A 14,746-nucleotide genomic window follows, 5' to 3' on the forward strand; every position below is an offset into this window, starting at 1 on the left:
ACAACAAGAAGCCGTGGTGGGATCTTGCGCAAAATACAGAGGAGGATCTGTACCGCATGCTCCCTTCAAACTGAGATTACATCCTCTCTCGTCTCTCTCTCTCTCTTCTCTCCAGTATTTTATTAACACTTCCACCACACCGCTGCTGCGGCTTCCCTGGTCTTTCTCCCCCCGCGTCGTGCTGCAAGAGGGGGATGCTGGGGGACTGATCGAGCCCGACGCCCCGGGTTCTCCTCCGGCTCTCCATCAGTGGTGGCAGGAGCCCTCCTTCAGCAGCATGCCGCCCCCGGGAGGAGGTGAGGTCGAGCGGCCACCGCGGGCCGCACTGCTCACCCTGCTGCTGCTGACCCTGGTGGCGCCGAGCACCTGCTTGACAGGTGAGGTGTATAATACAGTACAGGACGGCTGGTGTTTGGGGTTTGGATGGATGGATGGATGGAGGTGTATACAGTACTGTACGTGCGGCTTTCTGAGGTCCATGCTGATGTCGTCATTATACATTATTAGGCTATATTATGCAAAAAGATGGCATGCAGTGCTCTTTATTTGGTGTTCTCTAAAATGTTGGAATATACCTTGACTGGTAAGCAGGTGTTTTAAGGAGAGTAACTGCACACAGCATCTCAGGCTGTACCCCCCCCCCCCTCCCCCTGATGGTTGCTGCCAAGATACTCCGAGAAGTGCTTTTAAAGTGATTTAAAGGGGATTTTTAAATGTATGGGAGATGGACCCCATTCAAATATATCTAGCCTATAGCCAACAACAATGTCATGCTTTGCCACATCTGAATTCCATAACCCTTTCACTACCACACTACAGAAGGTTAACCCTTTCACTACCACACTACAGATGGTTAACCTTTCACTACCACACTACAGAAGGTTAACCTTTCACTACCACACTACAGAAGGTTAACCCTTTCACTACCACACTACAGAAGGTTAACCTTTCACTACCACACTACAGAAGGTTAACCTTTCACTACCACACTACAGAAGGTTAACCCTTTCACTACCACACTACAGACGGTTAACCTTTCACTACCACACTACAGCAGGTTAACCTTTCACTACCACACTACAGAAGGTTAACCCGTTCACTACCACACTACAGATGAACCGTAGTGAAAGGGTTAACCTTCTGTAGTGTGGTTGTGAAAGGGTTTTAAAACCCTTTGTTGTGTGGTAGTGAAAGGGTCAACCTTCTGTATTGTCGCAGTGAAATGGTTAACCATTTTGGTAGGCTGGTAGTGAAAGGGTTAAGGGATGTGTGTGCGGTGTCACTACTGCTGTCTGTTGTTGACTTGGCTCGTAGCTTATGGATCCCGGTGACGTACTGTATATATAAATATGTCCACACGGGACGCACACAGTCCCCATGGCGTCTGGCTGGTGGGTGACCTGATAAGCGGTGACGTGTTGGGTCGTCTCTGGGGCACACAGTCACACCATAATAAGACCTGGGGGGGGGGGGAGCTATGAGGAGTATAGCTGGAAACCTGCAGGGATTATGAATGCATAATGACATTCAGCTGGATAGTATCTAGATCCTATGGACACACACTTATGGTCAGAGAGCCTCAAAGGTTATCAAAGCAGAGGTGTAGTGGAATAAGAGCCTGGTCGTCATCAACAGACGCATTCCCCCTGTCGGAGCTAGAGAGACCACTCCAGTGCTGTCTCGGAACACGGCCAGCCTCCCCAGACTATTATGGGATGCCAACACGAGCAGTCGAGCACACAAAATGTTTCCCTTCTGCAGTCAATATACAGAGACAACAGTAACTTATTGGGGGGGGGTCACTAGTGATATACTGTATTGTGCAACAACAGCGTCAGATGGAGAAGTGTGTCTGAAGAACACAACTTAGGCGAAACTATATTAACCCTCTCACTGCCACACGACAGAAGGTTAACCCTTTACTATCACACAACTGATGGTCGCCGATTGTCGTGTGGCAGTGAAAGGGTTAACCTGATGTTGCGTGGCAGTGACAGGGTTAACCTTCTGTGTATTGTCGCAGTGAAAGGGTTAACCGTTTGGTAGTGCGGCAGTGAAAGGGTTAAGCTTAGGGATGTCCCGATAGCATATTTTTTGCTCCCGATCCGATCATGTGATTTTGAGTATCGGCCGTTACCGATTTTTCCCGATCCGATCTTTCGGCAATGCATTAATAAAAAAGAAAAGAAAAAATGCAAGTTGTACCTGAAGGTGTTTTTTTTTTTTTTATTTAACAGTATCCAACTATCCATTATATCCAACATGGATATGGCTTTTCTAACAGTATATCCATTATATCCAGCATATATATAGCTTATTTTTTTCACTTATTGCAGCATTGGATGAAAATTCAAAACAAAATAAAAATAAAGCTTATCAGTGGTGCACCAAAAAAAATTTGAACTCCCGATTTTCTTTTCCCGATTCCGATCTTCTGAAAATCATGTGATCGGCCCCGATCTCCGATCACGTGATCGGATCGGGACATCCGTAGTTAAGCTGCTAGAAATTCATCTTGTTTCTTAATTTGGAAGGAATACGCGTACACACTGGCATTCTTGCTACTTCACTTTATGTAGGAATACTTTTTTTAACCAACATTCCGGTCAACAGACCTTCAGGGTATAATCATCACAGCAATGGTGTTTTGCATCTTACATATAGACAGAAATTGATCTCATGTCAGTAGCTGATTAGCTATAAGGCGAGACGGATATATGGACAGGCTCATGTTATCGGCTGATATAGGCCTTTTATCAATATCTTTTATTGGCAAAAGTCAAACGGATGAAGCACAGATAGAATTCCCGACAACAGCAGCAAAATACATACATAATGGTGTGTTTAAAAAGTTGGTAATATATCTTTGTTCTAATAGAACACGCATATTTTCATCTTCACTTGAAAGACTGAATATATTCAACATTGCTATTATAAGCATAAGGCTTAGACTTTGTGTGAAACAGGAATCATGAGGCTATATTGAATGAAACAGGAATCATGAGACTGTATTGTATGAAACAGGAATCATGCGGCTATATTGTGTGAAACATAAGGGATGGGCTATTTGCAACACAATTTTTATTTTTCTTAAAATAAGGTAGGTCAGTTATTCAATCAATCAATCAAATTTATTTGTATAGCACATTTAGACATGACACTTGTCAACCAAAGTGCTTCACAGTAAGTCGCATAGCAAAAAAAAAAGGGAAAGTGCTCCTAAAGTATAAAATAAACAGAAAATATAAACAACCAACGGACAGACAAAGAAACGGAACAACACGTCAAAACAAGCAAGGCAAGAGTCTGAGTGAGTCAGGAAAGTTATTGGATATCTAATCTCCCAAATACCTAAATCAATATCGCCGCCATTCAAATCTGATATGGGTCTGGCGATAGCAGCCATGCTGGAGTTGATCTGACTCCGAAGAGGACATGCTGTGCTCTCAGTTTCAGCTTCCGTCTCTCTGCTCTCCAGGCCTCCAGCTCCATTATTCTTGTTTGTGTGCAATTAGACTGTTTTATTAGAGTTGTGCTTTTAACACAGTGTTTCACACAATCACATTGATTCAGTCTCTGTGCCCCTTTTGTTATGGTTGATATCGTCTGTGATATGAAAATAGTTGGTGTGTGTGTGTGTGTGTAGACTTGCTTGTGTGGCTGTGTTGTTGTGTAAAGGGTGCTTGCGTGTGTTCCCACTTGCCAGTGCTCCCGCATTCATTCACACAGACACTAACACACACAAAAGGGGGCGTGTGTGTGTGTGTGTGCGTCCTTACCCCATGATCAAGCTTTCCACAAAGTGTGGCCATGTTACGTGAATCCATTTAGAAGTTAGTTATGTGCATTTTTGTAATTGGCATAAGCATTTAATCAGCTGTCCTTTGGGTCATGACCAACCTTTCCACAAAATCTTGTGCAAGTCTGTGAATCCATATGGAAGTATGAGCCTTTTTGCGATAGGCCGCCGCCACTCCCATTGTCACGCCCTCCCTTTTAGCAAATTGGCATGCACACGCACGCACACACTCAAACTCAACCTCCATGCAAAATGTCAGCAGCCTCCATGATGGGGCTGATGGTGATGCTGGAGTCCGACTGGGATTTACTGATGTGTGAGCTCTGAAAGTTATGATTTACTGATGTGTGAGCTCTGAAAGTTATGATTTACTGATGTGTGAGCTCTGAAAGTTATGATTTACTGATGTGTGAGCTCTGAAAGTTATGATTTACTGATGTGTGAGCTCTGAAAGTTATGATTTACTGATGTGTGAGCTCTGAAAGTTATGATTTACTGATGTGTGAGCTCTGAAAGTTATGATTTACTGATGTGTGAGCTCTGAAAGTTATGATTTACTGATGTGTTAGCTCTGAAAGTTATGATTTACTGATGTGTGAGCTCTGAAAGTTATGATTTACTGATGTGTGAGCTCTGAAAGTTATGATTTACTGATGTGTGAGCTCTGAAATCTTCAACTCCAACGTTAAAATCGTCCTTCTCTATGGTTCAGAGACATGGAGAAGGACAAAAAAGACGCTGCAGAAGATCCAGACATTCATTCACAGCTGTCTGAGGCGCATCTTCAGAATCAGGTGGCCGGATAAAATCAGTAATAAGGAGCTGTGGCAGAGAGGGAGTCAGGACCCAGTGGAGAGCGAGATGCGGAGACGGAAGTGGGGATGGATTGGCGTAAACCAGCCGCTACCATCATCACACGCCAGGCCCTGACGTGGAACCCCCAGGGGAAGCGGAAGAGAGGAAGGCCTAAAAACAGCTGGAGGCGGGACACTGAGGCAGAGCTGAAGAGACGTGGTACCAGCTGGGGAGAGAGAGGCGGAGAAGACGGCCCAAAGCCCTGCTGGATGGAGAAGAGTCGTCGATGGCCTCTGCTCCGCTTGGAGTTAAGGAGCCCAAGAAGAAGAAGAGCTCTGAAAGTCACGTTTCCTGTCGGAGTATTCAACCTCTGAGGACCCGCAGGTTGAGAGTCTCTCCAGGTTAGATTATAGTTCTGTCGACTTAAAAGATGGGCATCGTGCTTCTGGGACGTGAATGAGACTCAGACAGACTCAACAGCTTGAGTGAGAGAAGTCTGCATGTCACAGTCAGTTTGATATGTTTTAGACCTCCCTCCCCTCCTACTCATTCTATGCTGTCAAACTTGTACATATCGGTATAGTTTTTTTATAGAACATTAAATGCAGAGAAAAATTGCTACTCTTCATTTTGACTACTACTATCGTTTGTGAAGATTAAGCTATTTAGAATATAGAATAGAACGTTCAATGCAAATTCGTATATTTTTTCGGGGGGGTTCACATGCCTTCGAGCAACACTACTTATTTTTGTTTGATCCACTTTTTCTCCTTTTTTCAATTTTTCTCCCATCCCAATTCCATTGTGCCAATTCTTCCCTTCCCTGTCTTGAACGTTGCTCGCATATGCCCCCCACTGGCTGGTTGTAGGGAGGATAGAAGCCTTGCATCACGTGTCCCCTCCGGTACACGAGGAAGCAGCCTGTCACATCTTTTCACCTGCCAGCGCGGACTCTCATTGGCGAGGTGTAACGTGTGGGAGGCTCACACTACCCCCGCCATTTCCTGTCTCTGCTGTGCAGGCGTCCCCAACCGACCTGTAGGAGTCACTGTCCACAACGTCCAGATTACCACCCATCGACTTCCACCCGCTACCTCTGCCAATTGAGATAGTATGACGACTGGCCCAAGCCGGAGGCAACGCCGACAGCCGGAGTCGAACCCGGTGTCTCTTGCGTTGGTGACGAGCGCAATGTCCGCTGCGCCACCTAGCCGCCCCGCAACACTGTACTTATTGTACTTATTTTATGCCTATTCTTATGTCTGCACGTTCTACTTTGCACTACTTTTATTGTCTTTTATACCTATTCTTATGTCTGCACTTTATGCATTGTTTTTATTCTGTCAACTGTGTGTGCTAATGTTATGCTATTTGCTGTGAGCACTTTGCGCTGCAGCCCATAATGTGAAAGGTGCTATATAGATAGTTATTATTATTATATTGTAAAAAAAATATATATATATATGCATTGAAAGTCTCAACGACATTGAAAATGAGGGTGACCTCAATTGTCCTTTTTGAGAATAAATAAAGGTTTGAATGAATGAATATTAAGTCATTATTTAGCCAATGGTCTACTATTCCAAAGGGTTCGGATTCTTAAGAGCTACATGGGTTGATCTGTTGCAGGCGGTCTTCACAAACACTAGAAGTGCCAATAGTGGTGTTTATGTTAGATGAGACGGGTGAAAAGGCTGAGTCTACGATGCTCCACTTCAAGTAGGATGACGCATGCCTCTCAATTATTATCAAAGGTGTTCTGTGAAGTGCACTTATTCATTTTGTATTGCACTGTAAAAAAATTATTTTATGTGCACTATTTTACTCTGTCTATTTTATCTTACTCTTTTTATTATTGTCTATTTAAAACTGAATTAAACCATAAACAAGGTGGCCTGTTATGGGATGTTAGATCCTAATGTGAAAAACTGTGATTTTATTTGTCTGCACTTTATGTGCTCATTTTATGCCTGTCTTCTGTTGTGAAGCACTTTGAGCTGCAGTTTCTGTATGAAAGGTGCTATACAAATAAAGTTTATTATTATTATTATTATTATTATTATTATTATTATTATTATTATTATTATTATTATTATTATTATTATTATTATTATTATTATTATTATTATTATTATTATTATTATTATTATTATTATTATTATTTTAAGTAGAAGCTGGGAGCTATACCAAATATGAAGGTTTACCGGCATGGTTCTGTGTAAACTTTGGTATGGATTTTTACTATACCAGGCATCATCCATGATAGATAGTTAGATACATATCATAAATAAATATTATATATATATACTAGGGATGTTCGATATTGGCTTTTTTACCGATATCCGATATACCGATATTGTCCAACTCTTAATTTCCGATACCGATATCAACCTATACTGATATATGCAGGGTCCCCCCCCCCCCCCCCCCCAAAAAACTGAATAATTTCAGGTAATTAACATTACATATCTCTTGTTGTGGAATTAACACATTATGCATACTTTTGACCATAAATAAAATAAGAATTTGTTCTTACTTGCTTGCCTGGGTAAATAAATAAAAAATAAATGTAAAAAATATATATATTTAAAACCGATACCGATAATTTCCGATATTACATTTAATGCCAATATTGGCCAATAATATCGGTAGGCCGATAATATCGGACATCCCTAATATCATATATAAATAATATACATGTATATTTTTAAGTTAATAAAAAAAATGTTTCCTTTACAGAAGTATTCAAAAAGAACAGACTATTTAAAATGAAACGACACTGACAACTGTATTACAAGATAACGTAGGGGGGTGTAACGGTACACAAAAACCAAGGTTCGGTACGTACCTCTGTTTTGAAGTCAAGGTTCAGTACGGTTTTCGGTACAGTGGGGGAAAGTTTGGCTTTCCATGTTCCACTCAGGGGTGATGTAGTGTGCAGTAACTAATTGTACTTGTAGGGCTGTCAATGAATATTCTATATTGAAATTAATAATCGACTTGTAAAAAAAAAAAAATTATAATAATTATATTAGATTGTGAAAAAAACAGCCCCCGGTGGGCGGTCGTTAGTGGTTAACATACCGTTGTATTTGTTCTAGGGCTGTCTTAAATACTTCGAAGCTCCGAAGCTTCGTTTTATGGCACAAGCTTCGAACATCAAAGTTTAAAAAAAAGAAGAAAAATCAAAAAAAAAAAAAAAAAAAATTTTATTTATTTTTACTTCGGTGTGTGTGTGTGTGGTGTGTGTGTGTGTGCATGGGGCCATTGGGGGGGGGGGTGCTGGGGACAAATACACTGGAGGAAAGTAACCCAGCTCAGCACTGCCCTATTCATCACTATTGCCTGTTTGAAGGATATCATCCTCAAACACATATACACCACCTACACGCCTATTCTCAGTCCTTGCCCCACAATGGTGGAATAAACTACCCACCCCAGTTAGGACAGCCGAATCCCGTCCAATCTTTCGCCGTCGACTAAAGACGCACTTCTTCAACCATTATCTGAAATAAAATAAAATAAATCTAACCCTAACTAACCTTACTGTCATGCACTTGTCCTAATAAACTAACCTACACTGTAACACGCAACACTTTGATGAATATTGTTACTCAGCTGATAGAGTTGTATCCTTCCTGATGACCTGTCATACAGAACTTGTAAGTCGCTTTGGATAAAAGCGTCAGCTAAATGACTAAATGTAAATGTGAATGTAAATGCCTTGTAGAATTCCACACATAAGAAAGAAAGATACTGGGATGAATAAACAAAATAGGAAATAAAATGTAGAAATTCATGCAATACATAAATAAATATGAATCTCCATATATGAAATAGAACATTTAGATAAGGTGCTACTGAGATGTTTTGGTGAGTTCTTTGTTTTTTTGTGGAAGTAGCCCTTCTTAAAAATGCATGAACATTCACTGATAATTGGTCTGTAGTGGAGTCTACAAGGTCTACATTGCCGGACCATGTAGAATCCGGACCTTGTAGACTGACATAATTCTGTGCATAGTTTAGTCTACACAGGCCATATTTCAAATAATCAAAATCTTACTTCATTCATCTTAAACATTCTTGATTTGGGGGATTGGTAGTTCCCATGAAATCTGAAGTTGTTCAAACGACAACAGCGATCCACCTTGAATTAAATCACACAGCCATGTTGGCTGCGTCACAGTCACGAAAGGGGCTACTTAATTCATTAATCCAATCCACTTTATTTATAGAGCACATTTAAAAACAACAAAGTTTACCAAAGTGCTGTACAAGTCCCACAACATAAGATATAAAAAAAATATTTATATATAAAAAAAAATATATAAAAAAAATAATAATAATAATAATTTTATTCGAAGCTTCGAATTAAAATCGAAGCTCGGCCCCGAAGCTTCGATTGCCAAAAAAAAATTCGAAGGTCGGCCCTAATTCGTTCGGTACACTACACAGCCGTTCGGTACGGTACACACTGAAACTTGTTCGGTACGGAATGGATACGTGTAGGGCTGCCGCGGTATTGATTTTTTTCTAGGGATGTCCGATATTATCGGCCTACCGATAATCGGCCGATATCGGCATTAAAATGTGATATCGGAAAATATTGGTATCGGTTTTCAATATTTTTTATTTTTTATTTTCTATAACCTTTATTTACCCAGGCAAGCAAGTAAGAACAAATTTTGATTTTATTTATTGTCAAAAGTATGCATAATGTTGTGTTAATTCCACAACAAGAAATATGTAATGTTAATTACCTGAAATTATTCTATTTTTTGGGGCGGGAAACCCTGCATATATCGGTTGATATCGGTTGATATCGGTATCGGAAATTAAGAGTTGGACAATATCGGTATATCGGTATCGGTAAAAAAGCCAATATCGGTGGTAAATTGGGTTGATGTCGGTTTTGTTTCATCAATAAATGAGGCAGAATACACAGTGAATCCATCCTTTTTTGTTTATTGCACTTGTTCCTGCTGCAAACAAATCCTGAATGAAATTAATCCTAAACGGGGCACTAAAGATGGCGGCTTTCTGCTTTTGTGCAGACCCTCCAACGTGTGACACGTCTGACCAATCAGTGGTCTGCAGTGTTTCACGTGACTTTTCTGGTACCACTTCTACCCGATTGGAACCTCGACAGAGCAGGGTACTTTATTATTATTATTATTATAAAAAACAGCGGTGATGCAGTATTCAGCTTAACTAACCTTACTGTCGTGCACTTGTCCTAATATACTAACCTACACTGTAGCACTCAACACTTTGTTACTCAGCTGATAGAGTTGTGCCCTCCTGATGACTTGTTGTACAGAACTTGTAAATCGCTTTGGATAAAAGCGTCAGCTAAATGACTAAATGTAAATGTTGCTGTGTGCCATAGTGATATAATCTGATAGTGTTGCCATAGTGATATAATCTGATAGTGTTGCTGCGTGCATAGTGATATAATCTGATAGTGTTGCTGCGTGCATCGTGATATAATCTGATAGTGTTGCCATAGTGATATAATCTGATAGTGTTGCCATAGTGATATAATCTGATAGTGTTGCTGCATGCGATGTAAGGGATAATGTATAGCTACGAGGTCATTGTCGCAAAATAATTGACCGACACGGAGTTTAGAATACCGAGGCGCCTCTTGCACTGATGCAGTGTGTGTCAGTGGGCTTGATTCCTCCAGCTGCGAACAGCGGTCATTATTGCTCGGCAGAGGTCCGTTATCGAGTAATAACGGACCTCTGCTGAGCGCTATTGACCAATCACAATCAAGCATTTCGGCGAATGTTAAAACGCCATGTAATAAAGTGAGATAATTTATGATAGTGTTGCTGCATGCATAGTGATATAATCTGATAGTGTTGCTGCATGCATAGTGATATAATATGATGGTGTTGTCATAGTGAGATATTATGATGGTGTTCCACTTAGTCTAACTTCAATACCCTTGTTCTGAGGTAATGGATGGATGGACAGAAAAGAATAGCCTTAAGCACCACAAAACCATTAAAGCTCTATTGATTGTTTTGTTGCAGTGGAGAAATTGGTGAAGTGGTGGGTGGCTGGTGGGTGGGGGCAGGGCTGATGGGTGGGGGCGGGTGGGTGGGTGGGGGCAGGGCTGATGGGTGGGGGCGGGTGGGTGGGTGGGGGCAGGGCTGATGGGTGGGTGGGGGCAGGGCTGATTGGTGGGGGTGGGTGGGTGGGTGGGGGCAGGGCTGATGGGTGCGGGCAGGGCTGATGGATGGGTGCGGGTGGGTGGGTGGGTGTGTGAATGAAAAGGTTAGCTGCCAAGGTGTATTAGATGCTGTAAATATCCATCAGGGCTGGCAGACGAGGCTTGTTGCTTGGAGGTATTGTTCTTCTAGAGCCAGACTCTATCTCAGAGCAGCCTCTCAGCATAAGGTCTGTGCCTCACAGTCAACTTTAACACCATGTTTGATTAGGGAGAGGGAATTGATAAGATTTTATCGATACGATTCCATTATCGATTCTGCTTATCGGTCCGATTCTTTATCGATTCCTGATAAATTGTTCAATTTATAATTTAAACAAATAAATTGGAAATGCAACAGAACTACTAAGCTGGTTAGAATAACAACATGCAACTTGACATTTCTGATTGTCATTTATTGTTGAGCCCCCATGTCTGAAAAATACAAAAACTGTAAAAAAAAATTAACTATACATGTATTTGAATATATGAAATAATGTATTTGAGATTCTCTTAAACTAATTGAATCTATTGACCTGTAGTTGCATTCAACAGGTCGTTATTGCAAAAGAGAATTCATTGTCAATAACCTACCTGTATAAATAAAGGTTAAAAGTTAAAACATAACTGACACATAAGTAACATCTAGGAAAGCAATTCACCTACCGAAATTCCGTGGCTTCTACCGTGGTGTAAGGGTGCAAACCTTTCACCTGTGGTGATTAGACACAATTCACATACGGAACTGTTGTTGGGAATATTGGTTCCGCACGGACGCTATAGAGTGTTGCCTTCCTGTCGGCAGGTAGACTGTTTTAGCTACTAATGTGATCGACTGTTGTTGTGTTTTCTCATGCTGAATAAACGCTCGAGAGTTCTCTTTCAACACACCGCCTCAGTCTCCCATCTCTCTGCACTACACACCACACATTTAGTGACTGCTCGGTGACACTCATTGAGTCATTTTACCCCACTGTGCTTCTAGCGTGAAAGGATTTTCCTGCGCGAGAACCACTAGCACTAGCTGCAGCCTCAGTCTGATTGTCATCATCTAAAATGGATTAAATGGGAGAATATTTATACAGTGAAAGCATTCGTCTTTCATTTAGGTTTTCCTAGTCAAGGAATCATATAGTCTGCTATGGCTGCACGCTAACGTTATTGTTTTAAAATGTGCAACTGTCGGAAAAACATGGATAGTCACGGAGGCATGCGATTCCAGGAATCGGACAATTAGGAACCGGTTTGTTGGGAACCGGTTCTCGTTCTCGATTCCCATCCCTATGTTTGACACACTGTCATACACAACAACAACAACAACAACAACAACAACAACAACAACAACAACAACTACTACAGTAATGACTTGTCCCCCCCCCCCCCAGTGATTGTTGGCTGCTGTGTGTGTGTGTGTGTGTGGTCCTGCCAAGTTGCTGCTGGATGAAGGAAAGCGACAAGGTTTTGTCGCTGTAAACTACGGATGAGTTAGCCGCAGTCAACCAGCATCTGACTCTTTAGCTCAGCTGGTTAGTGCGGCCGCCTGTGGATCCTATGGGTCCCAGGTTCAAATCCACTGGGTTACATCATTAACTCATTCACTGCCAACAACGATTATACTCGTTATTGGCCGCCAATCGTTGAACGCCAACAACGAGTATACTCGTTATTTGATCGTTCGATATTCGATATTTCTATTCATTACAGGCCCACTGACTCAGGGTTAACATTGGTAATTGCATTGAGAATGCCTAGGTGCAATACCGGCCGCATCACGCTAGACGGCGGTATCGAGCACCCTTTCTAACATTGTATCCTGGGCTGTGGGATGGCCAAGGGTTTCGGGGTTAAATTTTTCCTTGTCGGGCAAGACGAACGATTCTGCCGGTTACATTGAAGCCCGTCAAATATGCCCGACCCATATGTTATGGTGGATTATGCCGTCGAGCAAATGGACATTGGATGTACCAGATGGCGATCAAGAAATTGGAATATTGTTTTTGGAATACTCCCGGTCGCAGGTAAGGACGATTTGACGTACATTTTAGCTTGATCCTGCAAGGCTTTTGTACCGATCGGGCTGATAAGCGTTTTTAATGTTGAATACGAATGCCGTTACCGACAATCAAATAATCAGTAACGACCCCCCCCCCCCCCCCCCCCATTTCATGCATTCATGATGGAACATAATACCTATGATGTGGATTTGATTCCGGAACAATAGCGGGTTCAGGCAAGAAACGGCAACGTCTACAATGGAATCGACTATACTGCCATAACTAAGCATTTCATGAATTACCCTAGACCGCTCTAAAACCATATTCACCACGGTATAACACGGGAACGTATAGATGGAAAAATCTCTTTTTTGCATCTTGACCGGAAGAAACTCGATGTCAAATGACTATAGTATTGTATCCATGGCTATAATATAGAATATAGATTCAGCTCTACAAACAAGGTGACTAACTCCCATCGTTTACAGCCTGGCAATACTACCACAGGATAAGGCTAATCCCCGGCGGTCAATGAGTTAACGGCATCATTTGCTATATGCAAGCTGCTGGACTGTCTCAGTGTAGCTACTACCTAGATAAGAGGATTGTTGTAAATCCTTTCAAATGTGACAGATTTATATTTAGGCTTTCTGCTGATTACAATTTAAGCGGAAGTGCAGAGAAGGACAACTGATTCATGCCCTCTCTCTCTATCCCTCCTCTCTGCCTGTGGTGCATTAGGAGTGACATTGGCTCAGATTGTGCTCCCGCCCCGGGACGGGCCCCTCTCTTCTCTCTTCAACTGGCCACACCTCTCTTCAACTGGCCACACCTCTCTCTTCAACTGGCCACACCTCACCTCTCTCTTCAACTGGCCACACCTCTCTCTTCAACTGGCCACACCTCTCTCTTCAACTGGCCACACCTCTCTTCTCTCTTCAACTGGCCACACCTCTCTTCTCTCTTCAACTGGCCACACCTCTCTCTTTAACTGGCCACACCTCTCTCTTCAACTGGCCACACCTCTCTCTTCAACTGGCCACACCTCTCTCTTCAACTGGCCACACCTCTCTTCTCTCTTCAACTGGCCACACCTCTCTCTTTAACTGGCCACACCTCTCTCTTTAACTGGCCACACCTCTCTCTTTAACTGGCCACACCTCTCTTTAACTGGCCACACCTCTCTCTTTAACTGGCCACACCTCTCTTTAACTGGCCACACCTCTCTTTAACTGGCCACACCTCTCTCTTTAACTGGCCACACCTCTCTCTTTAACTGGCCACACCTCTCTCTTCAACTGGCCACACATCTCTCTTTAACTGGCCACACCTCTCTCTTCAACTGGCCACACCTCTCTCTTCAACTGGCCACACCTATCTTTAACTGGCCACACCTCTCTCTTCAACTGGCCACACCTATCTTTAACTGGCCACACCGCTCTCTTCAACTGGCCACACCTCTCTCTTCAACTGGCCACACCTCTCTCTTCAACTGGCCACACCTCTCTTTAACTGGCCACACCTCTCTCTTTAACTGGCCACACCGCTCTCTTCAACTGGCCACACCTCTCTCTTTAACTGGCCACACCTCTCTCTCTTCAACTGGCCACACCTCTCTCTTCAACTGGCCACACCTCTCTCTCCAACTGGCCACACTTCTCTCTCTTCAACTGACCACACCTCTCTCTCTTCAACTGACCACACCTCTCTCTCTTCAACTGGCCACACCTCTCTCTTCAACTGGCCACACCTCTCTCTTCAACTGGCCACACCTCTCTCTTCAACTGGCCACACCTCTCTTTAACTGGCCACACCTCTCTTCAACTGGCCACACCTCTCTCTTCAACTGGCCACACCCCTCTCTTCAACTGGCCACACCTCTCTCTTCAACTGGCCACACCTCTCTCTTCAACTGGCCACACCTCTCAATTCAACTGGCCA

The 14,746-nt window shown here is 42.6% G+C and overlaps 1 protein-coding gene across 1 annotated transcript in view; it reads left to right on the top strand.

Moving 5' to 3' along the window:
* Positions 1 to 14,746, top strand: part of npdc1b (neural proliferation, differentiation and control, 1b) — a gene marked incomplete at its 5' end in the record, with an annotated part of 95,414 nt that overhangs the window by 8,937 nt on the left and 71,731 nt on the right. The window contains one exon of the mRNA XM_084308152.1: positions 116 to 377. Coding sequence (XP_084164278.1) covers positions 116 to 377 — 262 coding nt within the window. The remainder of the gene's footprint in view (positions 1 to 115; positions 378 to 14,746) is intronic.

This window comes from Notolepis coatsorum (genome assembly GCF_963971535.1).
Source record: "Notolepis coatsorum genome assembly, chromosome: 2".
NCBI lineage: Eukaryota > Metazoa > Chordata > Actinopteri > Aulopiformes > Paralepididae > Notolepis > Notolepis coatsorum.